This window comes from Drosophila subpulchrella, chromosome 3R (genome assembly GCF_014743375.2).
Source record: "Drosophila subpulchrella strain 33 F10 #4 breed RU33 chromosome 3R, RU_Dsub_v1.1 Primary Assembly, whole genome shotgun sequence".
NCBI lineage: Eukaryota > Metazoa > Arthropoda > Insecta > Diptera > Drosophilidae > Drosophila > Drosophila subpulchrella.
This window is the reverse complement of record NC_050609.1, coordinates 14,607,414-14,627,162: the sequence shown is the minus strand read 5'-3', so window position 1 is coordinate 14,627,162 and position 19,749 is coordinate 14,607,414. Positions and strand designations below refer to the sequence as shown.

The 19,749-nt window shown below is 38.9% G+C and overlaps 4 protein-coding genes across 4 annotated transcripts in view; 3 read left to right on the top strand and 1 right to left on the bottom strand.

Moving 5' to 3' along the window:
- Nucleotides 1-181: 181 nt before the first annotated feature.
- LOC119555351 (serine protease snake-like) lies at nucleotides 182-1,236 on the bottom strand. The gene is made up of 3 exons (XM_037866692.1): nucleotides 1,117-1,236; nucleotides 858-1,032; nucleotides 182-803 (listed from the first exon to the last, which is right to left on the bottom strand). The coding sequence occupies exons 1-3, from the start codon at nucleotides 1,217-1,219 to the stop codon at nucleotides 206-208; spliced, it is 876 nt and encodes a 291-aa protein (XP_037722620.1). The 5' UTR covers nucleotides 1,220-1,236; the 3' UTR covers nucleotides 182-205.
- Nucleotides 1,237-1,435: 199 nt separating this feature from the next.
- Nucleotides 1,436-3,162, top strand: LOC119563413 (bromodomain-containing protein 3). Its single transcript, XM_037876781.1, has 2 exons — nucleotides 1,436-1,502; nucleotides 1,585-3,162. The coding sequence occupies exon 2, from the start codon at nucleotides 1,622-1,624 to the stop codon at nucleotides 3,047-3,049; it is 1,428 nt and encodes a 475-aa protein (XP_037732709.1). The 5' UTR covers nucleotides 1,436-1,502; nucleotides 1,585-1,621; the 3' UTR covers nucleotides 3,050-3,162.
- A 224-nt stretch (nucleotides 3,163-3,386) lies between these two features.
- Nucleotides 3,387-4,049, top strand: LOC119563414 (transcription initiation factor IIA subunit 2). Its single transcript, XM_037876782.1, has 2 exons — nucleotides 3,387-3,564; nucleotides 3,636-4,049. The coding sequence occupies exons 1-2, from the start codon at nucleotides 3,493-3,495 to the stop codon at nucleotides 3,882-3,884; spliced, it is 321 nt and encodes a 106-aa protein (XP_037732710.1). The 5' UTR covers nucleotides 3,387-3,492; the 3' UTR covers nucleotides 3,885-4,049.
- A 1,965-nt stretch (nucleotides 4,050-6,014) lies between these two features.
- Nucleotides 6,015-19,749, top strand: part of LOC119560499 (protein pellino) — a 31,923-nt gene continuing 18,188 nt past the window's right edge. The window contains exon 1 of the mRNA XM_037873973.1: nucleotides 6,015-6,167. Within this exon, the coding sequence (XP_037729901.1) occupies nucleotides 6,157-6,167 (11 nt within the window). The 5' untranslated portion in view covers nucleotides 6,015-6,156. The remainder of the gene's footprint in view (nucleotides 6,168-19,749) is intronic.

The following is a 19,749-nucleotide window of genomic DNA, read 5'->3' as shown; positions in this document are numbered from 1 at the left end:
TAGAAATCAGGTTTGAGCCTAAATAAATTGATTGAAATCATCAGAGAATACAAATTTGTCTTAAATAACCGGTATGAAATGGGGCTCATAAAATATACTCGATCTGGGTTCGAATTAGGGAATAAATATTTATAAATAAATAGTTGGTTTTAAATGAAATTTTATTAAAAAAAGGAAACTATTTTTTTTTTAAGTATAACTTATTTTATATATTCTTATGTCTTGCCAATTCCCTTCTAATCCAAGCCTGGAAAAAGTGCACCCTCGTGTAAAAACTGGGAAAGTTCGGAGTACCACATGCGATTCCCACCGACGTGACACCCATGACTTGGTATTGGCATCCATTTCCACGAAAGGCAATCAGCAGCGGACCTCCCGAGTCTCCATTACAAGTGTCCATGTGTCCCGGGGATCCAATGCACAACTGTGACTCTGCCTTGTAACCGAGGGGCAATTCCTCGATCGTATTTCTTGTCTCTCCACAGGACTGTTTATAGTTTCGCAGTTCGACTTCTATCAGTTCCTTGGACTGCTCAAACATGTCAAAATTCTTCTGGCCCCATCCGATGGCAGTGAAGAAATCTATCTGCTCTCCGTCATTCAGAGGCAGACAGGCGGGCAGCTTGTAACGGCTGAAAGTAACTCTTCTTCGCAAACGAACAACCCCAATATCATTGTAGAAAACTGGGTACCGGAAGTTTGGATGGGCCTTAGTTTCGAGAACGTCAAAGTCCTCTGGTTCAGCATCGTCCTCGTTGGTGTCGAAAACTAGTTCTCCAAGTCGCACAGTGTTCACTGTTCCTCTAAAAATATTTAATTATTCATAATGTCAAAGCTCTTAGTAGAAAAGTACTTACACATCAGAATAAAAGCAGTGAGCGGCAGTTAAAACCACCTGGTTACTAATCAACGTTCCTCCGCAGAACCACTGCGTTTGGTTCCTAATAGAGCAGTGATGACCAAGTCGAGCTGCCATACGAAACTTTTGTGGAGGGGCTGGAGTACCACCCACTGCTTCAGGATAAACTGTACCTAAAATAAATATAATATCACATATTATTATATTCTGTATCATATTATATTATATCTCATTGTCATCTTATTAATAAAAATTACCCTCTCTTGTATAAGCATATATTTCAATAAAGCTTAAGTTACATACGAAAAGCAGTATAAAAATAAATCTACACATTTTATATTTTCCCGAGTGCAACTGCATAACGAGAAGATTTTGTTAAGACTGAGATCTCATAAGTCAGTGATTTTATTCGATGTATTATCGGCTCATCTTATCATTAGAACATTTTAAAAATAGGAAAAAAAGGTTTATTTTTGATAAGATGGTGGCTGTGACTACCCTATAAAATATTTTATTTAAATTTGCAACGGTGCAACCATAGAATCTTACGTCAAGTTGTAAAACTTCCAAATAAGAACAAACGGGCTCAGTTGTTCCGGGACTCCGAGCTGAAAGGTGCGGAGAAAAAGCAATTGTACAAAAAGTGAGAGTTCTGAATTTTGTATTTTTTTTTTTTTGGCTTAAAGTGCTAAATAGGCTACTAATATTTGCTCTACTGTAAACAGATATTCAGATCTGCTTAGCTCAGCTAACAAAGCAATTATGGATCCATCGTGGTTGCAGAAGCCGCGTCCTCCGCCACGCTATGAGCCGGAAATCCAACCGGTGAATGGGATCGTCCAACCGCCGGTCAATCCGCCGCCGAATCGTCCAGGCCGCAAGACCAATGTAATGGAAGATCTCAAGTCCTTGGTGAACTGGCTCTGTCGAAATCGGCTTTCGGTTTACTTTCGCGATCCCGTGGATACCTTGGCCCTCAATGTTCCGGATTATCATAAGACGATAAAACACCCGATGGACTTAAATACGATTAAGAAGCGATTGAACAACAACTACTACTGGCAGGCGGACGAAGCTCTGCAGGATTTAAAGCTGATCTTCGACAACTGTTTGTTTTTTAATTCGGAGAATTCCGATGTTTATCAGGCGGGCAAGCAGCTGAAGAACCAGTTCTACACTCGATTGGCCATGATTGACCAGAGCAATGAGTTTGAACTGCCGCCCAAGATGGAGAAGCGCAAGAGAAAGGCTGCCGACACGTTTGACTCTGTTCCAGCTCCGTCAGTGTTTGCCCCTCGAGGTCCAAGTCATTTTCCTCCACACTCTAATAGGAACAGAAACTGCCCTAACCCCAAGCCTGGCGTAACCCACCCTGAAGTACCTATACCATCTTACTTGGCAACCAATCTGATCCCAAAGTTTATGCCCGATAACTTGGATAATCCTTTGTCTGCCAGGCTTACGTTTCCACCAACATTTAAAAATTTCTATGAAACACCGATGGGAAGTCATTTCAAAAGGCCGGCAGATGTACGGGATAGTCCTCAACCTGTCCTCCGACCAATTGTGCTGCCACCACCCCTGACTACGGCTCGACTGGAACCAATTATGAAAGGACCATCTCCACCGCCGGTCCAACGTCAGACATTGCCACCAAAACCAAAACCACCAGTCATTATTTGCTATAAATCTGTGGACCGATTGATTGAAAAGAGCCATTGCGACCATCTATTGAAGTCGATGGTGAAACGAAAGCGTAAACAATTTACATGGGCGTTTAACAATGCCGATTACTGGAAGAAATACTCTCTTAATCCCGACTACAAGCACGATACGGAGGAGAAACTGGATTGGAAGGTACTCCAGAATCGTCTGGACAATGATGATTTTGAGAGCCTCGAGAGCTTCGCGAGCTCTGTGCGTAAGATGTTCCGTAATGCATTGCGCTGTTTTCCAGAAGATGGATTGGCCAAGATGTCGGTGAAGAAGTCCATGGAGATCTTCGAGGGTAGGCTGCTCAAGTACCGGGAACTGGCTGCCACTGCCAAGGAAAAAGCCCGAGCTTTGGTGGCCATCAAGCAAGAAGATATGGAAATCGCAGAGGCCAAAAGTGGTCAGTCGACTGAGAAAGGTTTGGGAAAACGCACAGGCTCTATCAAAATGCAGCCTCTATATGACGAATCCGACTAAAAAAATGAAGGAATTCTTCTAGTTAAATAATTATCAAATAATTAATTTTGTTTATTTGTCTAATAACGCTTTATTCACAATTCAAATGTTTAAATATATTGCTTGAGAAGTGGCGCCCTCTGGTGGTATATTTTCTTACTGAGCTCTACACATACGTTACCATTTTACTATTTTATTCAAATGAATATTTGACTTGCTAAATAGAAATTACATTTAAATTTAAATGTATCTTTAAAAATAAATCCAAAATTCGATTTACAAATTTTGAGCAGCTGTTAGGGTGACCAGCTGTCACTAGATCCGGCAACTCCAAAAGCAGTGTTGCAAACTACCAGCCCGTCACGCCCTTACCAACACTAAGCTGCTTCGCATTAAAATTTTATACTCAACTTGATCGAAAAATTCACGGAAAAAACGAAAATAGGCAGGAAAAAAGAGCAGCCATGTCCTATCAACTTTACCGCAACACCACACTTGGCAATACCCTGCAGGAGAGCCTCGATGAGCTGATTCAGGTGAGCTATGCGCCCGCAATATGGCTGTCCAAACAGAACATATTGTAATTTTCCCCGATACCATATTGCAGTACGGCCAGATCACACCCGGATTGGCTTTCAAGGTGCTGCTGCAGTTCGACAAGAGCATCAACAATGCCCTCAACCAGCGGGTCAAGGCCCGCGTAACCTTCAAGGCTGGAAAACTGAACACCTACCGCTTCTGCGATAATGTCTGGACCCTCATGCTCAACGATGTGGAGTTCCGCGAGGTCCACGAGTTCGTCAAGGTGGACAAGGTCAAGATCGTGGCCTGCGACGGCAAGAGCGGCGAGTTCTGAGCACCACCGATCCGATCTGAGCCCCATATACCCGTATACACCATTATAATCATTACAAATAGCTGTAAGATCAATAGCCGATAAGCTGGGTTGGCCACCAAAAAACCGACCGTGTGATGCAGTAGGCATTGCAAAAAATATACTGTTAATTCATAGTTCAACAAGTCGAGGATTTTTGTTATTTATTCTGTGAAAAACTACTTTGATTATAGAAGTCATAGTCATGGTGAGGTGTGCACCTGCATAAAATTCCATTGTTTTAGGAAAGGTTTGGATGTTCGTATTTTGCAGAACATTGTTGAATGCTCTAATTAGTCGTAGTTTTTATTGAGCACATTGACATAAAATGTGTTTATAATATATTTTACATTCGTAGATATGTTGTAGATTTATAAAAAAAAGTACATGGAAAAACAAGCTATTTAAGGGCAAATGTAAATTTTACAACACATTTAAGTTTTGATTGTCATTTACACTTACACACGCAAAAGTTAAATATACTTATAATTTGAACTTACTTCTTGTAAACTTTGTCATCAATGGAAAGGTAATTTAAATGCCGTTTGAATGATACAACGTTTTAAAGCCATTGGGTTGGCTGATCAACGTTAAATATGTGAAAATGTTATACTAAAAAAAAAAAATTGAAAGATACAATTCTTTTCTTAACCCATTCAGTACTTATTGAAAAGGACGAATTTGTGTGAAATTCAACTTTTTAAAACTTGTTTTCTCGTCTTGTAAACTTTTATTTTATTTTTGCAAAAAGTTTCTTCAAACAAAAATAATTGTAAATGCAAAATGAATTTTTCAAAAATTATTTAGCTTATATGTTGTATTATCTGGTATCTTTACAGAGCTATGTTAGTCACCCTAAATGGTTCAAGTCTCTACTAACTTCAAGCGGAGCTTTAAACCATAGATTTATATGTGATTTTAATATTCTTAGGCCAAATTATCGGGGTAGGCGTTAAGTTAACAGAACCAATGTTAATTTAACCAAGAACTTGACTTTCTGTTAAAATACTTGGTGTGATCGTCGTGGATTTCCGACCAACTCAATTACGGTCTCTCACTAATTCTGTTCCTTTCTTTTACTGACACTTACGTTGGTGTTGTCTCCCTCTGACACTACGTTTACTTACGTTTACAGCCGGGGACTCCTCTGTTAGTTAACAGAGCCAATGTTACCATCAACGGTTAGGAAAAACTGCCACGCTGTTACCTAGACGACGTGTCGTTTTCTCTGCGCCGAGAAAAGCACCCCACCACCCCCGAGTTTCCACCTCGTTTCGGGCTCTTCTGTCTTTCGACCTGCAGTCACACTTTCAAAACCGAAACCGAACCGAAAACCACCGCCCGCATCACGCATCGTTATTTGTTGTTGTCTACGCCGTTTCATCGCTGACAATTTTAACAACAAAACAAAAGGAAAGGCAGGCACTGCCTTCGATTTGAAAGAGTTGCGACTCCAACGGCGCCAGGCGATCGAAATCGAAGCGAATTTAAACCGAAAACGCGCGCGAGATGCGGAAAAGCCAAACGCCGCGAGCTTTGTTTATGTGTATCGGAAAATAACACAGGAAAATCCCTAAGATTCTGTGTGCGGATGAGCCAGTGCGAAAGCAATACAAATAATAACCGAAGCAGATTGCTGAGTAAATCGCATTCGAGAGGTAAAAATGCAAATCGGAGTGTGATTTTCTAGAGTGTGTGTGAGTGTGCGAAGTGACTAAGCGCCGCAAAGAAAGTGGAAAAGCGGAAAAGCGGGTGGGGGGGCGTTCGAAAAGTGGGAAAGGGAAAGATCTAAAGTGCATTCATATTGCGTGCTAATCTCCGCCGTTTTCCACTGCAGCAGAAACGTGAATAAAATTACGGCGAAAGCGGATCAATAAAGTGATTTTTCGTGCAGCCCACAAAATTAAAATAAAACCTTGCGTTGGCGTCGCAGCAGAAGCAGCAGCAGAAAAAAACAAGCAGAAATATAAATAAAATTATCTACCCCCCCGAATTCTTCTTGTTTTCCCAATTGGACTCCTGCTGCGCCGCCATCGTCTTTAAAATACTACTTCTTGCCTTCTAGGAAGTAAAAGTCGCGTTGCAAAGCAATCCAAATTAATCCATAATATACGTATCGATTATTTAAAGGTTTTACAAAAAGATCGGCAAAATTAATTTCCGTCGCATTAAAATCTTTACATCAAAACTGGATTATAACAGATCCGTTGATATTGGCACTCAGCAGGAAAACAACTCGGGGGTAACCAACAAAATGGTGAAACGGTAAGTTATCATCTAGTAATCGTGAATGCATTTCAGATCGGTACTATCAGTGAGACCTATGTATGGATGTATGTATTCCCCGATATCTGGCAATGTCGTTTGTCTGTGTTTATTGTTCTACAGTTCACGCCCCATAAAGAGTATCTAAAAAAATAAAGCTTTATCTGAATAGATTGGGTTTACTGTAAGTGTTGAATCATTTTTGGGTAGAATCTATATCTAAAAATAAATTTTTTGGATTAGCTAGGTTTCTAATTTTTTCACTATTTCGAAATTCCCCTGTACTTTGTACTTAGAATTGGGATTTGCGTTGCATATGCCTCGCCTTTCGGGTCTATTGAACCCCAAACGACTGATAAACATTCTCACCGCTTCCATATCACAAATTATAACGCAATTTATAATTGTTTTCCTTGTGTGTTTTCATTTTTCGGTTTTGTTAATCGCTACTACGTCGCAATGCAAGATTGCTGTTTCTATTTCTGTGCGCATTTTGTCACTGCTTTGCCTTCCTGCCCCCGACTCCCTGATTTCCCCTTTGAACGGCGGCTCCAACAACAACCAACCCCCAGCTGGGAAAAACACCCCCTTCTGGCTGCACCAACACCACCACCGCACCACCGAAATCCTCATGTTCCAGAACTGAGAACTCAAAACTCCAGAACGCAGCGCCGCATAAATTTGGTGTGCGTTTTCCCCAAACAAATACCAATTGTTCAAATCCAAAGGCTACCAGAAGGCTATTAAGGTTTTATTTCAAAACCGGACCTTTGCTACCCTTGCATAAAATTTTCTATATGCCTATTACAGTCGAATTTTCACTACTTTAGAAACGTTTTGGTTTTTATTCAGTATAGGTATTGTTCTTTTTCAGGTGTAGATCAAAACATTTAGTACTAAAAATTGATTAATTGCAAACGAAGATCAAATCATTTAATTTTCTGAATCAGTAAAGTACTTTAATTAGTGCTCTAGTGTTTTTGAGGCAGATATTTTTATCAGCTACTCTTGGGTTTAGCTGGTCTAATCAAATTTAATTACTTTTGTTAATATAATCTTGGTTTTGTTGTTACAAATTTGTTTAAAACAAGTTTTGATTTGGTTTATCATTTTTTGTGGTTTCAGAATGGATTTTGTTGAAGTGTGTGTTTTTTTCTTTTGAACAAAGAAACAAACAAAACATATATTGATATGTTTAATATACCATCTTGCAAGTGAAATGTGATTATCAAAGTTGCTTTTTTAATGTTTTATAAGCAGGGTGCGTTTCCAACGTCAGTTTGATAGTACCCTCCCTGCGAAGGGTATACAGATCTGTACCCCCATCTAGTTCTATTTCTGAGATACCCTTTTTCCAGTTGGTTTAACAGATGACTAGTTACCGATAGTTTTCAATTGCCCACGAGTTCAAAGTGTTTGGGGAAATGAAAACTTCAGTGGAAAGCTCTCTCCAAAAACAAAAGTAGTGTTACCAACACGGCGACGAAATGGGAATACCCTTTGTTTTGAGGTTGAAAGGATACAGCGCCATAACATCATTGAGATGACAGAAAAATAGAAAAGCGGCATTCCGTTTAACGCATGCGCCCTGACGTCACGACTGCAGCAGCACCAGCGGCAGCAGCAACAACAACAAAACGACGATAATAACAACAACAGCAACATAATGTCCAAGTGGAGTTTGCCTTTGCAATTTGATTTTCTACACGATTTTCAGACTTTTCATCTGCGGGCCTCCAAAATAGCAACAACAAAAGCAAGGCCTGCGCCTACATAAATAACTGCATACGTTGCATTCTCTTGTCAGCTCTCCGCTCTCTCTCTCTCTCTCTCTCGCTTCTTTAGTGCATCTCGCTCTGGCTTGTTTAATTTTAGACTTTGCCTCTAACAATTTTAATACCCTAACAAAGGTTACCACAATTTAAGATAGATGTGTGTAAGGCAGTATTAAAGATATTCTTACATATGTCTGGAGATATTACATATATTTAACTCAATATTTTTCAAAATTCCGACAACTGAATATGAAATTTTTTATTGACGAATGCATGTTTGGTTATCACTTAAAGGGTATATAAATTTCGACTTGCTGAACCTAGTTAACTTCCCTTCTAGTTTTCCATTACTTTGTCGCGTTGTTTTTCGTGTTCTTGTTGCCTTCTCCCTCATTCGTTGTTGTTCTTGTTGCTGGCTGCTTTCCAAGCAGGTTCTTCTTGTTGCATTTTTTACAGTTGTTAGGGTTTTGTTGTTGATTTTCGGTTTTTCTGGATTTTCGGTTTGTTGTTTTCGTTGTCGCGCCCCCCCACCTCAGCATCATTTTCCCTCGCCACTTTTCCAGAATTTTCAGGCCTTTTTCCAAACTACACTACCTGCTTGCCACTTTTATCGATAAATTTATCAGCGTCAGTGGGCCTGCTGCCTTATCGACGCCATCTCGCTCGCACTCGCACACTTCCTGCCGTTTACCTGAGTCCGCGACCTGTTCCCCACGTTGTTGTTGTTATTATTTTTGTTGTTCTGTGGTTGTTTGGGTCCCATAGCTGTTGTTATTGTAGATCATTTGTTGCTTTTGTTGTTGTTGTTGTGGTTCTGGCGATCGTCTCGCAGGGATTTATGTACAAATCCACAGCCTTCATGCATATGGCCGTGTCTGTTCTGTTTTGTTCGGTTCGGTGTTTATTAAATTCCACGATGCGTGTACAGGCGCGGCCAGGAATTCAGTGTTCAAGGTTGAGTCCGTTGATTACTCACTTTTTCAATCAGATAAAATTCTTTTGTTTTCTTTGTAATTTAAAAAGTTGTCGAACTTATTGTACTGTATCTATCGGCTAACTTAAGATATTTTAAATTACTGATTTTGGCTTAAACACTGTTGGATTATCGTTATTAAAATATATCAAGAATATTTTTTTTTGTAATTTTTTTTAAATATGGGTGATTTATTTGCTAAATGCGACTTGAGTTTTTTATTGTTACTCCCGAACAAGAGTTTCTCTGAGTTAAAACATTTTTTTTATCCGAAATCCACTTTTTTATAATTTTTTAAACTAATTGCAAAGGCTATGTGTTGAACAACAGCAATAATTGTTTCTGTGATTTAGAAAGTGTTTGATTTAATCACTGCTTCTTGTTACTAGTATTTCCATTACTAGTTTTGATCCACACCAAGAGATTCTTGGAATTATTAAATTTTTTTTATCCGAAACAAGTTTTTTATAATTTTTTTTTAAACTAAATTCAAAGGCTTTGTGTTGGACAACAGCAAAATTTTTTTTCTGATTTAAAGAGTGTTCGATTTAATCACTGCTTCTTGTTACTAGTATTTCCATTATTAATTTTGATCCCGAACAAGAGATTCCTGGAATTGTTAAATTTTTTTATATCCGAAAAAAGTTTTTTTAATTTTTTAAACTAAATGCAAAGGTTTTGTGTTGAACAACAGTTATAATTTTTTTTCTGATTTAAAGAGTGTTTGATTTAATGACTGTTTCTTGTCAGCTTAATTTGCGGCCTATTATCTTGGCCGCAGCTGTGCGCTTGCATTTTCTGTTTTCAGTTTTCAGTGGCTGCACAGCGGCCGTTTGCCTTCTGCTTGGAAATTTATTTGTCTGCACGCCGATCCCCATTATGTTCATGGGCGTATGGTCGATGGTGTATAGTGAGTGTATGGTGTATGGTTTGTGTGAATAAGTCGCTTCCTTATGTTTCTCCGCCTGTCCGTCTCTTTCTTTCTTTCTTCTGTTCCATCTGTTTATTCTTTTTTGGCGATTAAAATTAAAATTTAATTCCGCCGTTCTGCTGGCTGTTATATTGTATGTATGTTTGCTCTTGTCTGCTGGCTGCCATTGCTCTGTTTTTTTTTTATTGAGCTTGGCTTTGTTTTACGAACTTCCTTGTTGTATCCCACTCCCCCATTTCCCCTCTTTTAACCCCCCCCATCCAAACTGCAATTTTGCCACCGCCTGTTGCTGCGCTTAGCAACATTTTGCTTATGTTGCTCATTTGTTAAGTGCAAATTTATTTATGAAAATTCCCCTACATACACACACATTTGCTGGCTGATTCACATATGAACCCTTGTATAAGCATAATTAACTGATATTATTCATGGCCATGACTCGAGTGAATAACGCCTGAATTACTTTTTACCCAAGGGTTCACAGATTCTCACTTTGAGGTACACATTTCAAGAGATACTTTTCAAGAAATAAAGGTTTTTATTTTAGACTATTATTAATCACATTTATTATCCACAACTCCCATCTAAGTTTAACTCTTTTTTGGACTTTGGTCTATCTTATATTTACATTTGAAACCCTAGAAATAACCAGTCTTATCAGAACGACAGTTTAGCTTATGACTCTGATAATTTACAACCTTTTTATCATGCAAACGATAAGTGTCCCATTTTAGAAATTGGAATTTCCTTAGTTGATTTTAATTCAATTTAATGAATGAAATGTACATATAGACATAAAGAGTGACACATTTGAATATGTGGGGAATTCCAACTTAGGATTGTCAGTGCTTTTTGCATGGGAAATTGGTAGCATCCGCCTCAGAATTTTCACCTTGACAGTTCTTTAGCTGAAAGTTTAATTAACTGCGATAAACATTTCAGGCTGTCTAATGGTTGCACCCCCTTTTTCACTGTCTTTCCCCAGGAAAACTGACAGTTTCGGTAACATTTTAAGCTGGCTTTTCTGCGGGGCTCTTAACTTGTGTCAGCCTTTTCCACTTTTCTGCTGCCTTCTGCATTTTGCATTTGCCCTTGCTTATCATTTCACTTTTGTTTCAACGCAAAGTGCACTGATAAGGTGCAGGAAAATCTCTGATTAGCTGACTGCAGCTGCCGCCACAAAACACAAAAAACAAAAAAAGAAAAAGAAAATTAATCAGACAAGTAAATACACGTGACCTGGATCTGGCTACGGAAATCTAAAGAGAGTGAACCTTAATTAGGACCGTATTTGTTCGTGTGTTTGGCTCTGATAAGCTCTCTGGCGGAAAATGTCAAGCGTAAAGTGCAAACAGAACAAGCAGCCAGCCACACGAACTGGCTGGATAAATAAACTAAATAAAAATAAAATAACTTTCGTACTAATCACGAGTGCTGCTGCCGTTGTGCTCTTCCCCATTGAATGCCGCCATCTGATTCAGAGCACAAAGAGGCGGAATCATCGGTATCAACAACCTCATCGAGGTCCCATCTTCCAGTCCCATCCCTACTTAGCATTCACCCCGCCTTTCCCACGACTATATTCTATTTGCTGACCGAAAACCGATTCAGCTGTAATATTTGCTGCTGACCGATCTGAACCGTAGTACAGTGGTTACTCCCTGATTTTGGATTCAGTAGGTATAATAAAAGACATTTTATAATATTATAAATAATATGTTTAAAGGATTCGAAACTAGTTTCCTCTACACATTTAAAGATATGTATACCAAAACTTAAGACTTCCATTATAACTCTTACCTATTATAATAGAAATTTTGAAATAATACTTTTAAAGGCATTGTAACAAGGTACCCTTGTACATTTAAAGATGTGTATACCAAATTTCAAGGCTTCCTCTTTGCGGGAAACCACTGTTATAGGAAGGGAAAGAGGCGAGATCGAATTTGATAGCTGGAGGCCCTGGGTTCAAAGTTCACGGCGCTTATCAATGCGCACATCTCTCGGACAGCGCCTGAGATTGGAGCCAAATTGCCGTGGCGTGCATTGCCATTTGAACTCAAAGTGTCAAAAGCACGAACCATTCGAGATTACCCAAAATGGGAGGCAAGTTTGATGCTCTCGGGCGGGTTTGACCCACATAAGGAAGCATTCGCCCCGATTCGCTGCCCCTCTTTTCCTGCTGGCCAATTGAAAGTTTTCTCTTTTTGCTTGGCCTGGCCTAAGTAATTTACAACAATTTACGACAAATTTGCATTGGGCCTGTTGAAATTTTCGGGCTGTGGTGTGAAAAATATGAAAGTGAAATGGAAAATTGTTTAATGAACGCGTTTAACTTTGATTTGCAAGTGTGCAGCTGCTTGATGGGAAAAGTTAAACGCTTTTTTTACTTGGGGGGACTTTGAAATGGATATGGCACCACTGTCCGCAGGTCCAGACAGGATATGCGCCTCGTCGGGCTGCAGCTGCAATGAAAACTTGCCAACATCCTGCGGGGAAAATGAAACAATGTTTAATAAAAAACAACAGCACAAAAAGTGCCAACATTGTCGCATGAAACGTCGGGGAGGAAGTCAAGGGTGAACGACCACAGGGACATCCAGTAGACAGACTGACTGACACACGATTCGATTAAACTTTTATGCAAGGTGGAATATTCACAAGATGTACGCCCCTAAAACTGTTAAAAGTTTCGTTGAGCTAACCAAAAAAGGCACTTCACCTCAAGTTCTTCAAGAAAACTTCTCATTCTGAATAGTCTAAATAAATTTTCAGGACTTAACGTGAAATTGTTGCGAAAGTTTTAGATAAGTTAGGAAATAAAGAATTTAGTCAAGTTTTAAAACTAGTTAAACAATAATGGTATTAGAAATGTGTTGCTCCTAAGTTTTAGAATTATATAACTTAGAAAAATACAAATATGGTATGGCATTTATGTATTGAAGACTGCAGTGGGAAAAATGAAAAAAAAATTGTGTTCAGACGAAGATAAAATAGCTATTCGATATGATCTAAAAACTTGTGTGTACTATGGATTAAATCTTCATTAGCTTTAGTTTCTTAAACGTTTTGTTGATTTCTATTAGAAACTTTCTACTAATTACTGCAGAATAGTTCCCTATTTCAATGCCAGCTTATAAGCTCCAACAAGTAATGAGTATCATACGAAGTTCGATGTTGGTGTCATTAATATGCCCAGCTCAGAACCCAAAGCCCAGATCTCAGATGCCGGATCCCTGATTCCCAGACTACAGACCCTGCTGAAAGCGAGACAAGCTGGCTAAAAGCTGAATGCGGGCTTAGACCTTTGCAGTTGCAGTTGCAGTTGTTGTCCCTCTTTCTGTTGCTGTTGCCTTAGCCATTTTGCCAGACGTGAACGAGCTTTTGTGTATGATTTGACCTTAATTCCCTGGCACATTGCACTTTAAATGCAAGCTGACTGTGTAGGAAACTGCTCCTTTAAGCGCATTTTGAACTTTGTTTGCCAGCTTGTTTTTTGGTTTTGTCGGGCATTTCCGGTTTGTGTGTGAAGACGATGGAATATAAGGCGAAGATGAGAGATGAGACTGCCTGGCCGGGCTAAGCTTGTCCCGGTGAAAGACGTTGGTGGGCCAGGTCCTCAAGTAGTGAATGGGGAAGGACGAGGGGGTTTCGGAGGAGGAGGGGTCTCTCTCGTATCCTTTGTCTGCAAGTTGGCTTAGTTCGAGTTACTCCGGCACAATGTGCCCGCAGGAAAGTGAGTGTGTGCCAGACTGTTTTCGCCACAAAGGATAGAGGATATTGCTCTCCCACCCAGTGATGGGTCTTCCCATGGTGTGCGTTAGGTCATTGGCTTGCCATCTTCATCCTTTTCCCAACTTTTGGCCAATATACATTTTTACTAAAAAATTTGTTTTCTTACTTTGCTCTTCTTTTTTTTATTTGCAGGTAAGTTACGGTTGAAAACTTTCGGTGGAGTTTAAGGCAATTGGAAACTCTTAGAGCTGCCCCCGCACATCGCCACTTGACTTTGGCCAAGACCTGGAGGTGGATTGAATTGGTTTCGGTTTGGTTTGGCCAGTTTTTTTTTTGTCGGCCTGCTTATGTTTTTCTATTTTTTCTATGCGGTTTTGTGAACTCATTTGAAATAATTACACGGCTCTAACTCAATGTCTGGCGAGAGTTTGCGTTTATTTTCGTGAACAATTGATTTCCCACACACGGAGACACAGAAATTGCAAAAATCACAAAGACCAGAAATGGGAAATTCCTTAGTTATTGTTGGATCCGCATAAATATGTATCTTAGTTAACAGTTGAAAATCGCGTGGGTCGACTCCGCGAAGTCGGAGCTGGAGTTTTGCAGACCGGAGGAGGCTCGTTAGCCTTGTTAACTCCGGCTTAGGCGTTGTCTTGCACAGTTATACTTAGGCCTTGTAGGTTGGCAAATCCGTTCTGGGAATTCGTTTCAGATGTGCCAACATTAATTGGCAAGAAATTAAGTTGGCCCATAGAATTTAGCTGCATTAGAACCAGAAAAGCTTCCCACTTGGCTAAAATGAGTCGTATTAATCATAGGTATTTGATGTATTCCTGGAACTTATTTATGTGAGAAGATCTAATGAGGTTGGAGAATAATATTCTTTATAAGTTATGGAAATAAAATCTAGTCCCTTTGAAATTAAAATCAGAGAAGTAATAAAGCTCTTGTTATTAAATATATTCCTAGAACTTTTGTATTTATTTGAGAAGATCTAATGAGGTTGGAAAATACTACTAATTTGTGGATAACAAATTCTGGGATGTTATAATACGTTTATCGTTAAATTTAATATATTTATAGTACTTCACAGTATTTAAAAAAAAAACCTTATAAATTTTAATGAATGTTCTAATAAACTCCTTTGGATGAGAAGATATGTGCCTTAGAATAATTTTAAGTCAATAGGAAGTAATAAAACCCGTATCTTTAAACGTAACCATTATAGTTTGTTCTAATAACTTTCAACACTTCCAGCGAAAGCAAACTTTTAATGAAGGCTAATGACGCAAGGGGAAAGTAGGGATGTGCATTATACCCGACCATGTATATGCATTCTGGCTAAATATAAAGCCGCATTTGTTCCCGTTTTTGTGGCTAAGATTACCATGGCCATTCTGCCATTTCCTGGGGCCTCTTCCCTTCTCGCGGCTGAACCCATTTCGCGACCCAATTAAACTGTTTACTTGCATAATTTCCACGTTAGTTAGTGCGTAATTGCATTAGTTGGAGTGTTAATAGACCATGCATAACTTTTCGAGCAATTTTCAAATGGCAAACAGACTAAAATTGATGAACAAACTGCCGCGCGATTATGGCGTGGATGATGATCATGATGGTGATGATGATGATGATTAAGGCGCGCCTTCATTTCGGTTTTCTATAGATGGGTTGGGTCTGGATCTAGGTCTGGCACTCTGATTTGTAACTGCAATTGCAGCACACACACACACTCGCATTCTTGGCTCACAATTGCTGTGGCATTTATTGGGTGTTATTGTTGCGGTTTCGCAGTTGACCCACATTTATGCCAATATGTTGCGCAGTTTTTTTTATATTATGCTGCTAACAAGTCGGCGGCGTCTGGGATAGGTTTAGAGATACTCGGATACCCACCGCCCGATCGAGAGGAAGTTACACCAAAGGTGTCATTACGATTATTATTTATGTATGCCGCCAGTGTGAGCCGTATCGATTCGTGGGAAAACTGGAGCAAAATAAATCTGTCAGATGAAAAGAGAGAGAGGAGCTAATATCCGCACAAACTAGATATGTTTGTATCTCTCTTCTGCACTTAAAAGTATTACATTTCACATAAATAATTTGTTTCGAAGCCCCAATTTGCCTTCATTCTTTGTGGCCTAAAGTAAACATTTAAATATTCATGGCCAGCTGAATAAACTATGCAGAAAGTTAAAAGTAAGCTTGAAAATGGCAAGACTTTGGATAATTTAGCATAAAAATTGAGTTATGAAGTGAGGAATGAAGTGAATTATAATGACAGACCTTTGTGCCCTGTAGAAAATCTCTGGAAAATGCAATGGTAATTGCTATTATCTTTGTGCCTTCATCCAACCGCTAAAATGAGAGACAGGCCAAGAATAACAATAACATTTTTTGCTGATAAGCACACTTTGAGTTTTCCGAGATGCGGTCGTGACTTTGCGCGCATTGGCGCAAAAAGAGATTCGGAATCACCTCACGAATATTAAATTTAAATAGGGGTTATGCCTTCAAGTACCATAAAAATAATCAAGATTTGGAAGCAACTTACCCATTTTATCTTTTCTAATCTACCTCTACTCCAATCTTCTTAATCATGGGTCAGTGCCTTACCTGCAGATGCTTTCTTTTATTATCTGCAAAACAAGTTACTTTTGGTTCAATTACCTAGATGGATTATTGGACTTATGAGGGGGTTTTCTCAAGAGCAGGCTGATAAGATAGGCAAAGATTTACAGACCTTTTCTGCTTATTTTCGCTCACTTTTAGGGTCTATTCAGATTTACTGGGTGCAGAGATCGGGGATTAGTTTATCTTTAGGATGCTCATTACGTTTTACTTGTTGCCCTATCTTCTAGTGCCGTTTACCTGACCCACATTCGATCTATTCGATAACACCTGTTTGATGACCTCAACGTAATTAACACTCTGATTCATTTTCTTACAATGCTTTGTTTCAATTGTTACTCATTTGCACGTAATATACCTCGTACTACCCACGCCCCCTTAGCGCCTGCAATTGGGATAAGCCACAGCCCATCGACATCTGCTTCCAATTAATGGGAGGCTAAAAAAAGTAAAACATCCATGAAATTGCTGCAATTAACTAACAAATTGTTGGGGCAGATCAGTGATTAAAACATGAAAATGCTTTTATTAAACGAAAAAACAAAAAGGAACCAGCAAAAAAGCAAAGCTAAAATTGTTTTCAAGCCGGCAGCCAATTAACTTAAATAATTTTCGTGGTTATTATTTGCATAAAGTTTGATGTTAAAAGCTGTTAAAAATAATAAAGCATTAAATGGTGTGGAATAATTCATTGAAACGAAGAGGGACTTATGATTAAGATTGAGTTAGCAAATTAATGAGTTAAGATTGATCATCGAAAAAATTCATTTATTCTGTAGATATAATATGTGAGATGGGATCAGTTATTGAATTAGACAGAGAGATCAATTAAGACTGTCGTCTGAGGTCAGTTATCGAATAAGATAAATTGCTACGCCTATTATGTGATGAAATAGAGTAGATATATTATTTTCTTACAAAAACCCAGCAGTTGCCCCTGAAGAGCACAACGCTCTATAGAATCTAGAAATATTTTCTTGTAGATAATGTATTTAACAATCAGTTTTTTCTATATTAAAGCAAACTTAATAAAGAAATGTAAGCACCAGCGATAAGAACTTCAAGGGTAGGCAAACATGGTCCCCACAGAGGCGATCATCTCATGTTTTTCTACTCTTCTAATGAAACTGAAGATCAGCAATTGTTTGCTGTGAAAACTGAAGTTCAAACCGATTAAATCATCGATAAAAAGCGTGCAAAAAGCGAAAGAAAAATGAAAACCTGATGCCTGCGTCACAGATGGAAGTAAAACTGGTTCGACTTGGGCCCCCATCGATGAGGCAATGTGGCCATGTCGCTGACCAGCTTTTCATTGCACCTTTACTTTATATTACTTTGCTTTACCACACTCTGCCACTCCACCTTTCCCCGCGGCCTTTCTCCGCGTGAAAGTGAGTAAGCTTGGCCTTTGTCTTTGGTCGTCGGTCGGCCTCTGAGTTTGCACTGATTATGGCAATTGCAATTGCAATTGTCGCTGCAAACAATGCGACATATAAAGCAAAAAAGTCAAAGAAAATAAAAGCTCGACGCAATAGCCAAAGCCAAACAAAAGTAATGAAAAGAAATGCAGCTCGTTGAGCTCTGATATACTCTTGCCTGGGGTTTTATTATATGAATGAAATGTGTGTAATAGGCGGAAGAAAAGGGTTCCGAATATGGAGTAACAATTTAATAGAGGTGTTTTAAGAAATAATTCAAAGGTTTTTTATGAAACCTCTTTAGAATGGAGTTAAGTTTATGTGTTAAATAGCAATTCAATTATTTTTTGTAGTTCCTTTGATCTTTAATCTTTCTGTTTCTGTTTATAAATAAGGTATACACCGTATATAATATGTATATCCTAACCAAAATACAAAGCTAGGATACCCCAGATCAAGAAAGAATTTTAAATTATTTTTTTAGCTCCTTTGAACTTTAAGGAACTTTTTTTTTATAAGTAAGGTCTTCATCCTATATATTCCAAAGAAAAAACTAAGCTAGAATACCCTAGATCAAGGAATCAATTTCAATCGTTATTAAGACTCCCTTGAACTTTAGGGAACTTATGTTTATAAGTAAGATCTACATCCCATATATCCCAAAAAACTAAGCTAGGGTATACCTAGATTCGCTGAGCCCCAGATAGACTTCCTTTTGATGTTGATTTTTCTGCTGCTGTCTGTCATTGTCGCCTTGAGACGACATCGTCTGCTGCGTCTTTTGGGTTCAGCGTCTGATTATTGACGAAGTCGACGTCGTAGTCGTTGTCACAGTGTTGTTGACATGTCCGCCAACCCCCGGCGGCGATCCCCATCTCCTCCAGCTCCTCCAGCTCCCCCAGCTCCTCCGATCCGTATCCATAAATCCCAGGCTGCGCCAAGGTGCGCTCGTGGTGCGCTCTGTGTGCACTGCACTTGTCAACGCAATTTGTGGTTTTGTTTCTACTACATCTTGCCACTCCGCCTTTGGGCCCCCTCTTTGTGGAGGAGACGTCTGCTGGCTACTTGTCATGAATATATCTGTGTACATATATCTATGGGATACTTGTGTATATATTACCCGTGTGCGTGTCCATTGCGACCGTGTGTGGCCTGAACCGGGCTTGTCCATATGGGGAGCCATAGCATTTGCATTAAAAATCCATGAGAAATTGATTTTTCGTTCGGCTTTTCCTCGTTTTATATTGTTTTTTTTTTCGATTTCGTGTTGGGACTGTGGCTGCTGCAATTAAATAAAAATTATCTGCACGCTTTGGCGATTTGAGAATTCATTGAACAAACATCAAGATATATCCCAGTGGGGAGTGGGAATTTGGAATATGGATGGCATTGCATCGGTTTATTTGCGGCTGTCTGCGATTTGTCCGGGCGCGTTAAATTGATTTGTGCTTATAATGATGACCAATTGACTTTGATTCAGAGGCGATAACTGGGTGCAGCATTTATGACAATTTCTCAAGCGGTTTTTTGTGATAATTTCTGGGATTTATTTACGATTCCATGTGCCATTAGTATTTGTAGAATATATTATTACGTAAACAAACGATAAATAAAGCAAACAAGTGATTATTCCTTTCGAATAATTACTTTTGAGCATTTCTTTGTTCTTTGTGCTTAGAAAATAATTCGAAGCCTTGTTCTATTTTTAGAAAGCTTTATATTTTTTATTGTCTACTTATTGTTGGCATATATTTGGAGAAATATTTGGTTTTTTTTATGAAAACATTACCAACTCTCAAAAAAACAATGGACAAAAAAAAAACACCTAAGCTTCTTAAAGACAATATTACCATTTTCATGGAGGTGGAAATTACCATTACCATTTGTGATATTATTTGGGTTAACCGGTTGGCCTTGACAGTAATGTGCGAAGGTCGAAATCTTATGGCTGTGCAGTGGTATTTTTGTTTTATAATATCTCACTTCCGTTGATAAGATCATACAACGGAAACGGAATAGAAACCTACCCAAATTTTACAACTTTGTGAACGCAACTTATCAGAGTGTATGCACAGCGTTTACAAAATATATATCTACATTTAACATGTGCAAGTAT

Coding starts and splice junctions, on each gene's coding strand:
- LOC119555351 (XM_037866692.1), bottom strand. CDS start 1,219: ATGCAGTTGCACTCGGGAAAATATAAAATGTGTAGATTTATTTTTATA. Junction 1,033..1,116: donor ATATGCTTATACAAGAGAGG/GTAATTTTTATT, acceptor TATTTATTTTAG/GTACAGTTTATCCTGAAGCA. Junction 804..857: donor CACTGCTTTTATTCTGATGT/GTAAGTACTTTT, acceptor AAATATTTTTAG/AGGAACAGTGAACACTGTGC.
- LOC119563413 (XM_037876781.1), top strand. CDS start 1,622: ATGGATCCATCGTGGTTGCAGAAGCCGCGTCCTCCGCCACGCTATGAG.
- LOC119563414 (XM_037876782.1), top strand. CDS start 3,493: ATGTCCTATCAACTTTACCGCAACACCACACTTGGCAATACCCTGCAG. Junction 3,565..3,635: donor GCCTCGATGAGCTGATTCAG/GTGAGCTATGCG, acceptor ACCATATTGCAG/TACGGCCAGATCACACCCGG.